Here is a 17,821-nt window from a genome sequence, read left to right as displayed (position 1 = left end):
AGAAACCAGCATTTCCTTCGAAAATAGTGCATTCTTCGTTGGCTGCTCATAATACACGCCCAGTCTTCTGCGCCATGGTCTCCAAGCCAGAATGTTGTTACATTTGTGGTGCTTTCCAGCAAACTCCCTATCCTCTACACATCAAGATCCATTTTCTCTCCCAATGCAGCCTCATCTCCCTTCAGTTCGTGTACTGTAACGTATTTGCTGATCTCTTCCCTCGTGATAATTTTCTCGTTCAAGACAGCTGTAGTACCTCTCTTGAAGACATAACTCTTCTGCTTCTTGCTCCGCTCGTTCGGCTTGATATAACCTCTCTTTAGCGTCGTCTTCTCCTTCGTAATAACCGCGACATCGACATTCGATCCGGAACCCAAATCGTTGAAAATACCAGCTTGAATCGCGTTGGAAGCTACGTCGATGGCCTCCTGTTCTGTCAAAGATGACTTCCATTGGGTCTCGAAGACGGACATAGCTGCCATTGAACCACTTCCCATGGTGACGTATGGAAGCTTGTCCGTACTACCGTGCGCGTGGACAGTGAACAATCCCACACCAGTGGGGTCAACACCAGCTACAACCAGATATGCGCCAATATGTCCTTGGTATCGGAAAAGGTGTTGCTTCAGCATTGTCATGCAGGTAACGACTCGTGGCTTGCGGCCGGTAGAGAGGGAGTGGAGCTCGAGTTGTGAAGAGATGAGGGCAGTTGTGAATTCGGTGTCTGCTGCAGTACCAGCTCCGGCACACCAGATTTGAGGAGCGATGTAATGAAGCTTCTCGCAGTTCTGTTTGGGAGGAGTGTCAGTCCAATATCAATGTTTCAGCTGTATCCCAGCTTACCTTATCAGCTACGATCGGTCCACTGGTTGCTCTGGTATCTGCAGCGATCTGTAATAGTATGCAATTAGCTTGTGGTTCGTCGATCTGAAGCTCCAAAACATGTCCAGTCTGCTGGCATAACAAGGCCGGAAGAGTCTTGGAGATCTAATGGAGTTGCAAGTGCTGAACGTACCACAACACCACCATCAAATATACATCCCACGATTGTCGTTCCAGTACTTGTAGCCTTCGGGAGTGGCACACCTCTTGAGTGTAGGGCCGCATTGCGGGTGTGGTTTGAGAAGTCGAAACCCGGCATGGTGGCAGGTGAAGCTCGAGGAGCTTCTTATTGATCGCTCTTTGGAGGTTGTGTTGAGCAGGCGACCGCTGAGATTCTGGATGAAGGAGATATGTTTGTTTGATGTGGAGGTTGTGGAGGCGTGGTGGATGTCTTTCAGTGTCTCTTCCCAGGTAGGTAGCTGGCTGACGAGGTCGCGGTGCCTGGCGCCGCCTGGTCGCGAAGCTTCGTGGTGCACGGACCTTCAGTTTTTGGCGCGAAGTTCGTTGGTGATTGATTCGAAGTATGGTACCAGTACCTGGTGGTAGGGAGCTTCATCTGATGCCTCGGACAATGCTCTAACTTCTGCGCTCACCATTCTACCTCGAACTGAGATCTCCGGATACTATTAACATCCACCGCATTTCGGCACTGCAGCTTCGCATTTTGTTCCTGCCAAAGCTCGAGAGATATTCATTCCTTACAACCCACGCGCTTTGTTGCCCATTGTGGAACTTCGACTTCAACAACACAGCTAAATGCGCAGAAGCTCCCCATAACAAACACCTCCCAAGGCCGGATACTTTGCGACAGTCATGGCATTTAGCTTTGGGAGCCCTGCACCAGCTGCAACAGCTACGCCAGCTGGTGCCACCGTGCAAAATGGTCCTGACCTCGAGGACATTCAAACAGAGGTTCGTCGAAATACAAAGCGTTTACAGCTTCTGGAGAGAGTCTAACAATCTGTAGGCTCTTGGCTTCAGAGCACTCTGTGGAGAATCCAAAGTCCAATTGCTGCCTACGCCATGGCCTGCGGATCAACTGCCACCTCCCACTTCGTCTCTTCTGAGTATAGCTTCGCAAAAAGGCCTTGTTGCTGCCGCCGGACCAGATGCAATTATTGTCGCATCCACAGAGTCAGTCCGGAGGGCTTTCGAAGCGAAAAGTGAAAGTGGCAACATAAAGCAATTTCACCCTCAATTGAGAATACCTATGCCCATGCGAGTATCTCAAGTTGCGTTTTCGGCGGACGAGACATACTTAGTCCTCTCTGCGGAAACTGGTGGAGGGCTAGCGGTCTACGAGGTTCAGTCACTACAGAATGGCTCGACGGAACCAGCATATCAACTATCTACCGAGAATTTGGCATTAAGAGCTTTGATACCTAACCCAACCCCAGAAAAGGCCGAGCTTTTTGCTCTGGTGACAACGGATGGGAAACTCATGATGGCAAATTTGAAAGAGAGAACTTTTGTTTCTACAGCAAACGGACCTGTTTTGAAAACTGGAGTGAGCTGTGTTTCTTGGAGTGCAAGGGGCAAGCAGCTGGTGGCTGGTCTAGGCGATGGTACTGCATCTCAAATGACTCCAGAAGGTGTAGGTAAAGCAGAGATTCCTCGGGCTCCAAACGTGGATAGTGGTGACCATGGTAAGGTTCCTCAACATGAATTACTGCTATTGCGTTGCTCTAACATTCTCAGTTTCTTCTATAACATGGTTGGAGAACCTGGTATTCTTAATGGTTCACACGCCATCCCAGTTTGATTCTGGTCAAGCTCCAAACTCCACGTTTCATTTGGTCACCAAACAGTCATCGAACTATACTTTTCAGAAGATATCAGATCCTGCGGGACCGTTTGGATTGAATCGGTCTCCACCTCACCACTTTATGCTACGCCTGAGAGACTTCCCTCCAAATCTTCAAGATCTGATCATCGTCGCTTCGAGTGCCTCTGCCGACATTGGATTGTTTAGCAGGTCAAAGGTTCCATTAACGTCCGACAAGCCAGCCGACAGCGTGACAGGCGTATTTACTATGACCGAGATGTCTGACGATTCTCGTCGTGCCGCACTTCCGATGAGTGCAAACTTTTCCGATACTTCTCCTATTGGACTTGCTATGGACTTTTCAAGCAACCAGAAGGTGGAAAAGCCGATCGCAGGTGATGAAATGGATGAATCGCCATTTCCGGTACCTGCTCTCATGGTTCTCAATAATGAAGGTGTCTTAGCTGCTTGGTGGGTCATTTATATGGATTCGATTAGACAGGGCACAGCATATCCTGGCCTTGTAGTCGTTGGTGGATCCCAGACGGCCCAGCCTGCCACAGCGCCTGCTGTAGCTCCAGCGCCTGCTTTTGGTACTCCTTCACAACCAACTTTTGGCTCGTCTGCCTTTGGCACAGCCAACACCAGTTCCGCTTTTGGAACTGCCAGACCTACCACCTCATTCGGCACGCCATCTTCCTCCGGACCGTCCACAGGTGCATTCGGTGCTCCATCCGGCCTTGGGAAAAGCCAGTCTCCTTGGGGCGCTTCCCCATCGTCCAGCACCGCTTCGAATGCCCCAGCATTTGGATCTTCTACTTTTGGCTCTGCAACGGCTGCTTCTAATCCAGCATTTGGAACACCAAGCTTTGGCGCCACTAGCAAGCCTTCTTTAGGCAATCGAGCGTCTCCTTGGGGGTCAGCTGTAGCCACAGGCACTACTGCTACCTTTGGTCAAGCCGGAGGTTTGGGTAAGCCAGCTTCAGTCTTCGGTAGTTCAATAAACGCTGGAAGCACGCTCGCAACGCCTTCTGGATTCGCTTCCTTTGCCTCAAATAAAGGCGGCTTTGCTGCCGCTGCTGCAAAGCCAGCTGGAACTCCAAGCGTATTTGGCTCACAATTAACTCCGACTCCGAATCCCTTTTCGTCATCTGCAACAAGTCAGCCAGCGGGTACAACGAGCATATTTGGGTCGCAGCCCGCCTCGAATCCAAATGCATTTTCTACGCCAGCGACTGGTCAGACATGGGGAGCATCGAGTGAAGCTTCTGGCGCAAACCCTTTAGCCTCTGGTGGTTTTAAACTTAGCACGTCGTTCAAGGCAGGTCCATCTGCAAAGGATGAACCCCCGGAGACCTCCGCTGCACCTCAAGGCAGCTTCTTTGGTGGAAACTTTGGTAGCGCCCTCGGGGAGGCAACAAAGCCTCTAGCTGCTGAAACTCCTGTGTCCAAAGAAACTGATATGGACTCAGATGACATGTCGAATAAAGCGCAGGTCAGCAACATTTCTTCGACGACTCCAGCATCTACACCGGCGGCACCAAAACCATCTATTTTCGGATCGGCTCCCCCGGCAACTGGTGGACTATTTGGAAACTCACCTGCTACCTCCAATTTATCGTCGAAATCTGCCTCAGCCGGTTTCGGTTTCGGTAAGCCATCAGATGATAAGCCAAAGCCTGCAGCTTTCAGCTTTGCAAATGTAGCCGTGAACAAGTCGCCTGGGCCGAAGACACCATTGCCTTCCGAACCCCAACCTTCACCTACGATACCGAAGACGCCTTTATCCCCCAAGATCAAGCAAGAGGCGGTCACGTATACCCCGAATGACATTAACAAGATCCCGGAAGCGCCTCTTCCACCTGACACTACAAGTAAAGTGAGCTTTGCTGCTGGAGAGTCATCGGGATCGTCTGTTGGTGCCGATGCTCCTCTACCCCCAGATTTCATGACAAAGTCTCCGCCTAAGCCCACTCAACCTATTTCAAGTCCTGCTCCACTTCCTAATGTGGCCAAGCCTATTCCTGCGGAATTGATTCCACCAAGCGATGTGCCTGGTGGTCCAGACGATGATGGAGATGATTCGGGTTTTCTGACAGAAGAGGGCGACGATGAAAGCGACAATGGTAGCGACGATGTCAGTGAAGAACTAAGCGAGGAGGGCAGCGGTGAAGATGTCGCGAAAGACCTTAGTCCTACTTCAGAGAACAACCAAACCCCAGCCATCTCGCCAGAGAGCTCTTTTGGTGGCTTGAAAAACGGTAGTCTGGAGAGCAGTGTCTTTACCAAGATCTCGAAGGCTGGCCAACCAAGGCCTGCTTTATTCGGCGAGCTCAACGGGTCTGCACCAGTTCTCCTGCCCCCCAAGGTTCAATTAAGTCCCCGGTCCCCGAGTCCAGTTCGCAATTCCATACCCGGAAGACTTCGTCCCGAAACTTCTCGATCATCGAGTGCCCCTGGCTTCGCATCCCAGCTTTTAGGATCTCAGCGAGGCGGTCGCACAACTATCCCGGCGCAGCCTACCCTCGCACAGACGGAGGCTGATCTTCTTAATGAAGAAAGACGTCGGCAGGAAGTAAGAGCGAGGAAGGAGGCAGAGGAAAAGCAAGCCTTGGTTGATGAAGAAGATGACAGATTCCATGCATTTATGAAATCGGAACTTGAGCCTCTAAGAAATCTACCTGATTTTGAGGTCCATGCAGATTACCAAGGCCAGTCATCTTTGGACAGTATTCCAGCCCAGGTTGAGGCTGTGTATCGGGACATTAATTCCATGATTGATTGCTTGGGTGTCAACGCACGGGCGATGGAGTGCTTCATCAAGTTCCACACAGAGCAGTACAAGGATGAAGGGCGAACGCGAGAAGATCTCGAGAGGGACGATGACTGGTGTCTCGTCGAAATCGATAATCTGTCATCGGTTGTCGAGAGGGATCTTGCACAGGATCTTGCCAATGGTCGTGTCAAGGATGTTGACTCTAAGCTTCAGAGCTGCGATACTTTACTAAGGGAACTTATCAAACTTCGAGCCAAACACGAGGATCTCAAGAAGATGATTGACGCTCGCCAGGATCCGACTTCTCTCGCGATAGCTCGTGCACAGCCGCTGAGTGCCGAGCAAGCCGCGCAACAAACAGATCTGCGGAAAGACTTCATCAAGTTTCAAAAGCTGCTATCAGAGACAGAGGAGGCTCTAACGATTCTGAAGGCGACAATGGTATCTCACGAAGCATCAAAGAATCGCGGCAGTGGATCTGGTGGCCCAACTGTTGAAGCAGTTCTGCGGACCATAAAGAAAATGACAACCATGGCAGAGAAGAGAAGTGGAGACGTCGTTCTTCTCGAAGAACAGATGCGAAAACTTCGCTTCAACTCTGTAGACAGTCGGGAAGGATCCCCTTTCGCTACACCAAAAAACAACAGAGCGTCTTTGCGCAACCCAGCTGCGTCCAGCACATTCGGATTGTTCTATACCCCGGACAGCATCAAGGAAACCCCTCAAAGGTTCCAGAATTCTTTGATGTCCTCGGTTGGCTCGCTCGGTCGTAGCTCTCCTCCCCGAAAGAAGATGAGTGGCTACAGCATACAGGAGAAGACACAGTTGAGGGCACAGTTGGCGAAGAAGCAGGCAGTAACCGAGAGACTGAAGACAGCATTGAAGAAGAACGGCACGAAAGTCCGTCCTATGGTTGACGACGACTAGGCAGTGTTTGGAAAGCACCTGGCATTTATGGCGTTGTGGTCTTGAGCGCTTTGGAGCATGAAAAGGGCAATGAATAATATTGTACAAGGTAGAGATTAGTAGTGATCCATGAACCGGACTCAATGAAGGATATTCCAAGAAATCAATGTCTGAATGACTGAACATGTCTGTTATTCAAGACAGCCGAGCTGAAGGAGATCAACAGTAGCTGTCGTCTCCAACAAAACCCATCCCTTGTAATCCCCAGCTCGTCGCTTTAATCTCTACTCCGTAATGCTTTATGAGGGCTAATTGAAAATGAAAGGATTTTGGTCGGTTCGGTGTAATTGAAATCGAGCGATTGGATAACCCACAGATACACCCCGCATAGGCGACCCCAAGTACCGCGCCAACCCGTAAAAAGGCAGTACTCCACAGCGATGAGCCCACTGTCATCAAGAGCCTTCAGGCCCATCCGTGTACCAACTTCGGCTAGTACCCGATGCCTCAGCCCTGATTTTAACACGATCCGGGGCCATACCCGATGTCCACTCCCTGTGCCAATGACTCGAGACTCCGCGTCTGTCCAATAAATATCGCCATCATCATCAGCATACTTCAACTTTCTCAAAACTCTCTCACACTCACTTCTCAAGCCTCCCTAACTCAATTATTTGTACAACATGGCTGTAACCGATACACCGAAGAGCAACTTCCACGTTGCAGTGTGCGGTACGTTGTACTTACCATTGCTAGGCCTGAATTTTTCATATAGACTTTACATATTTACAGCACTTGTGTAAATCGAATGAGATTTAATAACGATATAAGTTGTACCGAGTCTGAAAAACATACTGACGAACTCTCCAGGCGGCGGCATCGGCGGCCTCTGCACCCTCATCGGCCTCCTGCACCAAAACATCTCATGTACGCTTTACGAAGCTGCACCAGCATTCGCTGAGATTGGCGCCGGTGTCTCATTCGGCGACAATGCCGTTAGAGCAATGAGCCTTATAGATCCTGAGATCAAGAATGGCTACGATAAAATTGCTACCAGTAATGCTTCGTCGGCGTGGAAGAAGTGCTGGTTTAACTTCACGTTGGGAATGAAGGATGATGGTTGGAAGGATTTGAAAGCTCCGGGGAAAGAGGGCGTGCAGGTTGCTCCGGTATGTGTATTCTCTCGCCGTATCACATGGGTTCCTTAGGATTTTGAACTCCACGCAAGAGAGTTCTGTCAATGCCTCACGTTTTGTAAGCTTTACTATGAAAATATGCTGATACACCATACAGGTCATGGCTGGTGACGTAGGCCACAGCTCAGTACACAGAGCACACTTCTTAGACGTACTGGTCAAACTCGTCCCAGATGGTGTAGCCAAGTTTGGAAAGAGAGTCGAAAACGTAGAGAAAGTCGGCGATAAGATGCAAATAACTTTCCATGATGGAAGTACCGCTGAAGCCGATGCTGTCATTGGATGTGACGGCGTGAAGTCACGGACGAGACAGATAATCCTAGGAAAAGATCACGAGAGCACGAGTCCTACTTTTACAGGGAAATATGCGTACAGAGGTCTGATACCGATGGAGAAGGCGGCAGATGCTCTTGGAGATGATTTGGCGAGGAATAGTCAGATGTATATGGGTCGACACGGGCACGTACTCACATTTCCGATTGAGAACGGAAAGACGATGAATGTTGTGGCATTCCAATCAAAGCCAGATGGGAAGTGGGAGGATGAAAGATGGGTTTTACCTATGAAGAAGGAGGATATGTTCAATGATTTCCAGGGTTGGGGGACAAGCGTGCAGCAGATTCTCTCGGTCAGTTTCATCTTCTTCCAAAATTGGGGGGTGATCAGTAATTGACACGAAATAACAGTTGATGGAGAAGCCTGATGTATGGGCACTATTCGACCACCCTCCAGCGCCAACATATTACAAAGGTCGCCTCGCTATCCTAGGAGATGCCGCACACGCATCAACACCTCACCAAGGTGCCGGAGCCGGACAAGCAATTGAAGATGCATTCATCCTTTCCAACCTTCTCGGCCAGGTAAAGACAGTCAACGATATCGAAAAAGCTTTCCACGCATACGACGCCGTGCGTCGACCGCGAAGTCAGCAGGTAGTGAGAACTAGCAGGGAAGCGGCAGCTATCTATGAATTTGAGGATGAGACTCTCGGAACGGATTTGTCGAAGATTAAGAAGAGACTGCAAGAGCGGTTTGAGTGGATTTGGGATGAGGATTTGCCACAGCAATTGAAGAAGGCGCAGGATGTGATGGATATGAAGGCGAATCTGTAGGAATGGAAGAAAGGCTAGTCTATTGAGTCATCTCGAAGAGCGAAAAGTTCCTTCATCACACCGTCGGTTTTGCTGCGGATTGCATCGTGGTACATGGAGTTGGTGATGTGTCTATCAGTCACAGTTAGCAAGCTTTCTTGCCGAGTAACGAGGCATTAAATGTCAACATGTAGATATTGTCAAACTCATTCCGAAGAAACGTACTGTTTGCAGTTTTTTACCAGTCTGGCTGTCTCTTGCGCGAAACCAAAGTCAACATACATGTCATCGATGAACGTTGCTGAGTACAACGGGACTTCGTTACGAGCCAACTGCGGCATTCATCAGTGTCCAGCCAGCATATGTGCTGAAATAATTTCACAAGATTCTACATTCACATACCTGCCATGTGTCGTACAGTTGTCCCCAGCCAGAATATCTGGCAATGATATCTGCCACTGGTGCCATCCTCTCCAATTCAGGGAATATGTCGAATAGGAACGGGTAGATCATCTCTCCAGAGAAAAACAGGGGTGCCTCACGAACGGATGATGGGGATTGTGGCGACTGAGAAAGCCATTGGAACTCTCTGAGAGTCTTTCCCACCTTATCGGCAGCCCAGTTGCTCGCCTCATTTTCACAATAGACTGCTTCGTGGATAATGGCATATAGAACGTTATCGTCGAAGCTAAGTGCACTTTCAAGTGCTGAGAGTGTACTGTGACATGTCAGCGTTTCTTCGCGCTTAATGTGGGACCTCGACAGTGACGTTTTGTTACGTACGGCCTAGTGATGAATTGGAATTGCTCCAAATCGGTCTTCATCCTGAGCACCAAGTCATGCACGGAGTCTAGTCCTCCATGAGCTCCAAAACCTCTACCTAGTGTCAAAAAGCCCCGTACAGTGAGAATGCCGCCAGACGGAAGTTTCACGCCTCCTTTACTTTTAATATGAAACGCTAGACCGTGGACCGCGTCGACATCTTCGGGAAACTTCTTGTAATACGCCTATATATCATCAGCAGTTGAGGTCAAGCATATTGAGTTCGTGTTTACTTTATTCCTTTCGGCCACTTTCTTGAACGTGGCCCTGTAGACTGCTTCGGGTGACTGGCCAATTGGCGCTAGACCTCCTGAAGTAAAGGCTTCTCGGAGACCATTGGGGTATTTGGATAGGTATCTTTCCACGAATTAGCCTCTCGGTGATAATTCTCAGAGTTGAATTTATTTGGTGTATTGCCATCAATACACATGCCAAAATTCTTGGGATCTGACATGATTTGAAATGAATCAGTGTTTCACTTACGTGAGAACGCAGAAACCACCAAACGATTGTCCAAAGACAGACCTGCGTTTTGTCAAATCAAAGTGTCGTAGAATCAATGCGACACTGAGAGTACACAGAAAGCTTACCATTTCTTCAGGTCGGTGGGATAGTCTTCGGTAAGTGTTTTTCGTATAGCCTCACAATCTTTCACAATATTGTCGGCACGGAAGAGCTTCAAATAGTCAGCTTGCCTGTGGGGATCGCCCTGGAGAGCAAGCGTCGCCGCTGATATTGGAGTGCTTAAGCCGGTCCCTCTCTGATCAAGATAAAGCATCTGATATCCTTTGTCGAGAACGGTATTGGTCATAGGCGTATTCTGAGGGGGAGAACATTGAAAGCCAGGTCCTCCTTGAAGAAATACAAACCATGGTTTCTAGATCCAAACATTATTCAGTATATTTTTATAGTTTTGTCTAATTCCACATACCATGGCCTTCTTCCGCCGCTCTTCCTCGGATACGATTGCTGCTGGTTTCTCATATCTCGAGACTGACCGGGCGAACAGTTGAATGGTACCCCGATCTGGGTTTGAATAGTCTTTAGGGACTTCGAAGAACAACTCATTCACGGCGAGCTTTCCTGTTTGACAAATGAGCATTATATCCGGCTTCTAAATTGTAGCAAAGGAAGGAGATACGTATGAGGCTTCCAGGGAGAGCACAAAGAGCCTGATCACATGACGATTTAAGCTTACCTGGAATGAGATGAGTCTTCGAGTCGAGAAGTCTGGCGGCGGTCATTTCGTTGGTGGGGAATGCAAGGGAATAACGAAAGATCTGTAGATATTTGTTATGTTTTGAGAGTGGGCTGAGGATAAGCCGAGACTGGGTGTGATGTGAGTGGGGAGAAGAGAAGGTGATGGATCATGGATGGGATGTTCAGAAGCGAAAGCCTTGGCAAACCTTGCCTTTACTGTACTGCGCTGACTGCACAACGATTTCACACCCCAGGACCCAGGGAGCATCAACATCCGGTCGCACAGCTCTCCGCCAGTCGTGTAATGTACTCGTGATTTCGCAGGACTTCAGGTACCTAAGGCATGTACGATTTCTTAAAGAGCTTCTCCCATCTATGAAGATAGTGACCTCCTACCTACTCAGAGAGATCGGCTCTCTTTCAAGCTGTGCAGAGACTTCATGCATCGTCGATCCCTCTCATGTCGACTTCCTGGCAACTTTTGGGGGACTGGGAGGATTGTATTTACTTCAGACATTGGCTAATACCTTTAAGACCTTCATAAAGTCACATTTAAGGCCAGGAAGCATTCCTTTGAGTCTGGTATCCCCACGTGACTACTATATCTGCTCGGTACCTAGGTACCTAAGGTACTACCTCTAGGTATCAAGGGAAGCTTCCCGAGCACCCACGACTTGCGATGGCGAAAGACAAGAAAGGAGTCAGCGAGGGCAAGAAAGCCAAGAAAGCAGAAAAGAAGCTGAAGCAAGAGAAGAAAGGAGAAAAGAAAGAGAAAGTCAAGAAGTCAAAGGCAGAAGACAGCGATGCTGAGGACGTGGACCTCGATGCCGTTCTTGCTGAGTATGCAAAGAAGCAAGAGCAATTTCTCAAGGTCACCGAGTCTCCGTGTGATCCTCCAAGAGCTCGTGCCTACGCTACTTTCATAGCTTCGCCTGCGAATGATAATGAGCTATTTCTTTTCGGCGGAGAATACTTCAATGGTGCTCTGGCAACATTTTTCAACGATCTCTATGTTTATCAGATCAATAAAGACGAGTGGCATTTGGTTACATCACCGAATACACCACTTCCAAGATCTGGGCATGCATGGTGTCGCGGAGGAAATTCCGGAGGAGTTTACATGTTTGGTGGAGAATTTAGCTCTCCGAAGCAGGGAACATTCTATCATTATAACGATGTAAGCAAATACCATTCATATGTACTGTAATCAGATACTGACTTCTAATTATAGTTCTGGCGTTTCGAACCATCCAACCGAGAGTGGACAAGGATTGAGACCAAGGGCAAGTCACCACCAGCGAGAAGTGGGCATCGTATGACCTTCTTCAAGAACTACATCATTCTGTTCGGCGGCTTCCAAGACACTTCTCAACAGACGAAATATCTAAGCGATCTCTGGATCTATGATACGAATAGCTATGTGTGGCATAACCCTGTTTTGCCTCTGGCGACTCAGAAGCCGGATGCTCGGTCGTCATTCTCCTTCCTGCCTCATGAGTCTGGAGCCGTGCTTTACGGAGGCTACTCACGAGTCAAGGCTACTGTTACCGGTAAACAAACCAAAGGTGGGGGCCAAGCTCAGAGAAACGTCCTCAAGCCATCAGTCCACGAAGATTGCTTTTTCCTCCGCATCATCCAGCCTGCTACAGATGCACCTCTCAATACCCTGCCGACTGTAAGATGGGAGCGAAGAAAGAAGCCAGCAAACGCACCAAATCCTCCACGCGCAGGATCTACTATGGCACATCATAAGGGCCGAGGCATAGCTTTTGGAGGTGTGCATGATGTTGAAGAGAGCGAGGAGGGTATTGACAGCGAGTTCTTCAATACTTTGTTCGCTTGGAACATTGAACGAAATCGATACTTTCCTCTTGCTTTGAGAAAATCACGTGTCAACCAACGCAAACCTCAAGAGGTACGAGGGGGTCGTCGTGGGAGAGGGCAAGCGAATGAAGATGAGCTCCTTCGGAACCTGGCGGCGCTTGAGACGGGAAAGTCTCTAGATTTTACCGATGAGATGGACATTGAAAAGCCGAAAGATGTGTCTGATGAGTCGCCATTGCCAAGCAAAGAAATATTGATGGAGTTCCCACATCCGAGATTTAACGCCCAGTTAGCAGTCCAAGACGATGTTCTGTATATCTATGGTGGTACATTTGACAAGGGCGATCGAGAGTTTATATTCGACGAGATGTACGCCATTGATCTCGGCAAACTTGACGGCGTCAAGCAGATCTTCCGCCGTGAACCTGAGAACTGGCTGGGTAGTGACGATGAGGAGAGTGATGATGAGGACGACGAGGAAGACGAGGAGAGAGATGTCAAGATGACTGATGAAAAGCCTCTGCATACGGAAAGTACCCGCAAGTCGAAGCGTAAGGAGAAACTTTCAGCAGCCTTCGATGAAGGTAGTGAGACCTCGTCAGCGCCATCCACTACCTTCGATGACACGCCAGATAATGCTACAAATGCGACGTCTGCTGATGACAGCTTACCGCACCCTCGGCCATTTGAGTCTCGAAGAGATTTCTTCCAAAGAAGCGGTAACGAGTGGCAGGAGGCACTGATGACTAGTTTGAGATGGAAAAGTATTCAGCCGGAATCTCTATCGGTTAAGGAAATTAAGACAAAGGCGTTCGAGATGAGTGAAGAGAAATGGTGGGATTGCCGTGAGGAGATTACTGCCTTGGAGGACGAGCAAGAGGCTGCTGGTATTGGTGAGGTAGTTACCTTGGCAGATCGAACTGAAGCCAGTGGCGGTGCAGGGAGACGACGATAAGGATTGTTGTGAGCCCCTCCGCTAGGCAGATACGTAAAGCTTGGTTCATCACTAAAAGGTTCAGTTCGGATGTTCCCGCTAAACTTTGTGACATTGAGAGTTTTGCTTCTTCCATAATTGGGAATCTGTCCGCCTCAAACCCAGATGTCAACAAAAAGTTCGCTTATACTTCTGTAAGGTCTAGCTAGCTAGACCTCCTTAACAAAGCCCACCTCAATAACCCGATCAGGCTGAACCCTCAAGTTCGCGATCTTCGTACGAGTATTATCCCTGAGCCACAAAAATGCATGTAACATAGCCTTCCTCCACCAGCCCGTACCACTCTTAACTCTCATCTGCTCCTTTCCAATGATGTACAAAACCTGTCTATCGAAAGCATGTTGCAATTTCGCCAAGTCTTTTGCGATCGTCTCATCGGTTGCAAGAGACTTCATCTCATGTCGCTTCTCATCATTTCTCGGAAGAGGTGTGAAAGCTACATCTTGTGTCTGGATAGACGTCGAGGGAGTCGATTTGAGAGAGTCACCTTGGCAGACAATAAAGTTGCGGACTTGTTCGCAGACAAGGGAGGCAAGGTCGGGGGTGATCACTTCATCCATGTAGCCGTGGCGGACGACGAGGCGGTAGCAGTTCGGGATGGCGACGCGGGTTACGGTGTAACGATCTTCTGGAGCTATGGAGGGTGTTTCGAGAGGACGAAGATGGAAGAATACCATGATCTAGGTTTGAGTGAGCATCTGACATACCTTTACGCTCTTTGCGCAACTGAATATTCTAGCGATCAAAGACTTCGAGACTTACCTCAGGGGCAGCAACGAGCTTGCTCAAGAACTGGGTAAATACCGCTGGGGTAGTCTCTCCAGCTTTGTCGAAGAAAATACCAAAGCCTTTGATGGAGCTCAAGTCATCACCGCCGTACAACTGCGTAAGTTTAATTGCTCCATCGTCTCCCTTCTCGACAAGATGTGTAGTCGCGACGCGATCTTCAGCCTCGGAGCACCACTGCTGTTCCTTCTGCGAGATATTAGCTAGTGTTCATCTACTCATGTGTCGGGAGCATTTGGTAGCACAAACACTGAACGCTCAGCTGGTGGGAAAAGGCACTGCCAGAATAACGTACCCCAAATCGCCAGAGAATCAGAAAGCAGGTAATGACTCCAGAGAGTAGCAATGTGAACCAGGCTCCGTCTGGAACTTTTACGAGAGATGCAGATAGGTAGACGCCATCTAAACAGGCGAACACGAGCCATGGTAGAAAGACAACATAGTATGGTAGACGCCAGACGATTAGTGCGGCGAGGGAAACCATACAAGAGTCGAAGAAGGTGACAAACATGACACAGACCCTAGAGAAACAAATCAGTGTGAAATTTGTGGGTGTCAGCGCCGGACAATTACCCGTAAGCATTACCAAGAGATGTGGTCTGGGGTGAAAAGTCAGCTTCCAATCCGGGGCAACCTTCGCTTAATCAATAAGCGAGGACTTACGTTGTTGTAAATTCCTGCAGCAAGGACAGTTCCGATCATGAGGAGCCAGTTAATCAAAGGGATGTAGACTAGTTTTTATGTCAGATTTTGACTCCAGACAATGGCGGACGTGGGAAATACCTTGACCGTGAAAAATCTTTGAAGTGTGCACGACTTTGATTTGGGGGAAGTAACTGAGTTTCATCACTTGGGCAAGAAGCTATCATCTGTCAGCACCAAACGATATCATTTGACTGACAGATATACCTGGAAAGTCGCGGTGATGATTGCCTGGCTTGCAACAATGGCAGCCAAAATGGCGATGACCAAACTCGGATAGAGCATACCAGGAGGAGCAGCATTGAAGAACGGGTTCGTGTACGCTCCTTCATTTTTACTGATGTATGCTGCCTGGCCAACATACCCCAGGAGAAGACAAGGGAACGCATATGCGAGCCAAGAGATTTGTATGGCCCTTCTGCTGAAAGCTCCCAGATCGGCAAATAGAGCCTCGACTCCAGTAAAAGCTAGTAAGATACCTCCCAGCATTCTCCAACCACCATGGCCATTCCTCACTAAGAAGTCAAAGGCATAACCTGGGGAGAAAGCTTTCAGAACAGAGTGATCGAAATTGACAAGATTGTAGATTCCAAAGCCAGCGTTGAAACCTAGCCAGACAATGACGATTGGTGCGAACGATGATGCAAGCTTTGTTGTACCAAAAGGTTGTATGAGGAAGAGGAGGATTAGGATGCCGCAGGTAGTCCCAACGATTGTCGACTTCTCGATATCGGGTTTCACGACGCTGAGACCTTGGACTGCACCCAGTACAGACTGGGCGGGAGTCAAGACCCCATCGGACATGACCATAGATCTGAGATTTGTCAGTCTTGAATGTCCCGAATCTCAGTTTAACAATCAGACTGGACGAGAAACAATTCCAAGAAATACAACGTACACAGCCAGAACACCGATTGTCTTCAACAGACCTCGCGCCAGCTTACTCTTCTCGATACGCGAACGGACCCTGAGATTGGCACCTTCAATATCGCCAGTAAGATATCGTTCCATCTTTATGAGGGAGGCTTCGCGCGGATCTCGTTTCGTGATGTTTGCCTAGCATTTGTTAACCGAGAATGCTGTGCCAAGAGCAGCTGGTACTTACGAATCTCGAGAGTAGCGAATAGGTGCTGAATGTCCCTCCTTCGCCCTCGTTATCGGCGTATAATATGATGAGGACATATTTGACCTTCAATTTTCAGTCAATGATTTCATGAAGTAGAATACAGTACTTACCGTCACCATCATAGTGAGAGACCATATTATCACTGTATTTGTATCAATATCATGCCTCTCTGACCACAGTCCTTCATCTCAATATATACGCACCCGAAAGCACACCAACGAGGTCCTGATAGGACGGTTCGGAGGTGAAAGTAGAAGAGTACACATAAAGAGGACTTCAAGCTGGTCAGCATCACGGTGTTCGGAGTGCCTCTGAAACAGAGCACAGCTAGGATGACTCGACGCTCTTCTCCATAACCCGGGGCAGCGTACCTGGTTCCGATGTCACCATATATCACCTAAATCACAATGTTAGCACCTCGTTTAATCTTTGTTGGAGAAGATATTCATACTCCAATGCTCTGGTAAGCTAGCCACAAGAGGTATTTGCCCTTGAAGACCTATGAGGGTGTGAGTAGATACACTGTCGACAATGAAGCGCAGAACCATACCTGTTTCTTCTTGAAATCTCCCTCTTGACGCAACCCCCCGTCATCATGTACATTGTCATTGAGTCTAACACCTCGTCGCTCCACGGAGCGACTTCTGGTGGCCCGAAGGTCGACCAGAGAAGGGTTTCTGATGGGGTAAACACCACCAGCTAAAGCACTGCTCGTCCCATCATTCGTTCTTATTGGATGAATTTCATCTGCAATTCGAATCGTAGCCATACCCAGTGAGGGATTTAGTAATGGAAAGTGACGAGACAATGATATAACCTGGGATGGGCTGGAATGTGACAAGAATGAGGCAATTAAGCTGCCGAGGATGCAGAAAGCTAGAACTGCGAATAATGCAAGTTGGACTTTTGGTGAGAATGGATGAATAAGAAGATTGAAAGGGAGGCAGGGAAGGATATTAAACCGGCCTACATTCCTAAGACTCTCAGCTTCGAAAAGGCTTGCCCGTGGATAAGCGCATAACAGACAATCATAACTCCCAACCTACCCAACCAACTGTCAAAGGAGACATTTCACACCTAGAACCCATCCCCACGAGTGTACTTGGCCGTGTCACAGCATTTTTCAGAGAAGAAAATGTATGCGGGATTTTTGTTTTGCTGGATATTGCAAGATAAGGGTGCATCCTCGAATCAAACGCCAGCTTGCTTTGATAGTCACTGAAGTGACATATGCAGCGTTTCCCAAATCCTGGAAAGGGGGCAGTGCCTGACAGATGCTTGTTCTCAAAACCGGCCAAACAATGAGAACTCATGGGGAATATCCCACAAAAAACTGGAGTTGAGACCGAGGCGTCCAATGGTAGTGCCTCGTAATGGCGGAGATTTCTTCCATAGTGAGGCATTTCTTTCCCGCGACGCCACATTCTCCATACAAAAAAGCTAGGAAAGCTTGCCTCCAACCGAGACCCTTGTTTGTCACAAGCTTCTACACACTTGAGCTTCTGAGGCGCTAATCTATCACTAAAGATATCATTTCGGCCACGGTTGGAGAAAGAATATTCGACTTGGAGTGGGACGAACGACCCACGGAGGGCAAGGGATCCACATCTACCATGTATTGTTTTATGTGCCGACCTTACTTTGGTATAGGAACGGACCAAGCAATATGAGGCATTAAAATCTGTGATTTGACGGTGATTATTGCGCCGACAGAGTAAAATCATTGTTTCCCATGAGCCATGGAAGCCCCA

The 17,821-nt window shown here is 48.6% G+C and overlaps 6 protein-coding genes across 6 annotated transcripts; 3 read left to right on the top strand and 3 right to left on the bottom strand.

The window, feature by feature from the left end:
• Positions 1–134: 134 nt before the first annotated feature.
• Positions 135–1,141, bottom strand: PUP1 (proteasome core particle subunit beta 2; the record flags this gene model as incomplete). Its single annotated transcript, XM_058501262.1, has 3 exons — positions 135–788; positions 844–891; positions 1,016–1,141. 3 exons carry the CDS (start codon positions 1,139–1,141, stop codon positions 135–137), a joined length of 828 nt encoding a protein of 275 aa, XP_058362579.1.
• Positions 1,142–1,300: 159 nt separating this feature from the next.
• Positions 1,301–6,631, top strand: ONS95_007742 (uncharacterized protein). The gene is made up of 3 exons (XM_058501261.1): positions 1,301–1,794; positions 1,850–2,528; positions 2,581–6,631. Exons 1-3 carry the CDS (start codon positions 1,696–1,698, stop codon positions 6,348–6,350), a joined length of 4,548 nt encoding a protein of 1,515 aa, XP_058362578.1. The 5' UTR covers positions 1,301–1,695; the 3' UTR covers positions 6,351–6,631.
• A 381-nt stretch (positions 6,632–7,012) lies between these two features.
• Positions 7,013–8,637, top strand: ONS95_007741 (uncharacterized protein; the record flags this gene model as incomplete). Its single annotated transcript, XM_058501260.1, has 4 exons — positions 7,013–7,061; positions 7,200–7,498; positions 7,623–8,153; positions 8,212–8,637. The coding sequence occupies 4 exons, from the start codon at positions 7,013–7,015 to the stop codon at positions 8,635–8,637; spliced, it is 1,305 nt and encodes a 434-aa protein (XP_058362577.1).
• A 14-nt stretch (positions 8,638–8,651) lies between these two features.
• ONS95_007740 (uncharacterized protein) lies at positions 8,652–10,682 on the bottom strand (the record flags this gene model as incomplete). Its single annotated transcript, XM_058501259.1, has 9 exons — positions 8,652–8,748; positions 8,842–8,948; positions 9,019–9,334; positions 9,400–9,623; positions 9,672–9,795; positions 9,922–9,963; positions 10,029–10,315; positions 10,370–10,521; positions 10,637–10,682. 9 exons carry the CDS (start codon positions 10,680–10,682, stop codon positions 8,652–8,654), a joined length of 1,395 nt encoding a protein of 464 aa, XP_058362576.1.
• A 160-nt stretch (positions 10,683–10,842) lies between these two features.
• On the top strand, positions 10,843–14,431 carry ONS95_007739 (uncharacterized protein). Its single transcript, XM_058501258.1, has 2 exons — positions 10,843–10,979; positions 11,173–14,431. The coding sequence occupies exon 2, from the start codon at positions 11,954–11,956 to the stop codon at positions 13,415–13,417; it is 1,464 nt and encodes a 487-aa protein (XP_058362575.1). The 5' UTR covers positions 10,843–10,979; positions 11,173–11,953; the 3' UTR covers positions 13,418–14,431.
• Positions 13,606–16,839, bottom strand: ONS95_007738 (uncharacterized protein; the record flags this gene model as incomplete). The annotated part of the gene is made up of 14 exons (XM_058501257.1): positions 13,606–14,136; positions 14,219–14,431; positions 14,538–14,763; positions 14,816–14,841; positions 14,906–14,973; positions 15,026–15,104; positions 15,152–15,758; positions 15,843–16,000; positions 16,050–16,133; positions 16,181–16,212; positions 16,274–16,344; positions 16,442–16,467; positions 16,522–16,569; positions 16,621–16,839. 14 exons carry the CDS (start codon positions 16,837–16,839, stop codon positions 13,606–13,608), a joined length of 2,388 nt encoding a protein of 795 aa, XP_058362574.1.
• Positions 16,840–17,821: the final 982 nt, after the last annotated feature.

The sequence above is a fragment of the Cadophora gregata genome, assembly GCF_030347475.1.
Source record: "Cadophora gregata isolate MNR1 chromosome Unknown scaffold_2, whole genome shotgun sequence".
NCBI classification, from domain to species: Eukaryota; Fungi; Ascomycota; class Leotiomycetes; order Helotiales; family Ploettnerulaceae; genus Cadophora; species Cadophora gregata.
Note: the sequence above shows the minus strand (reverse complement) of the source record. Positions and strands in the feature narration are given on the sequence as shown.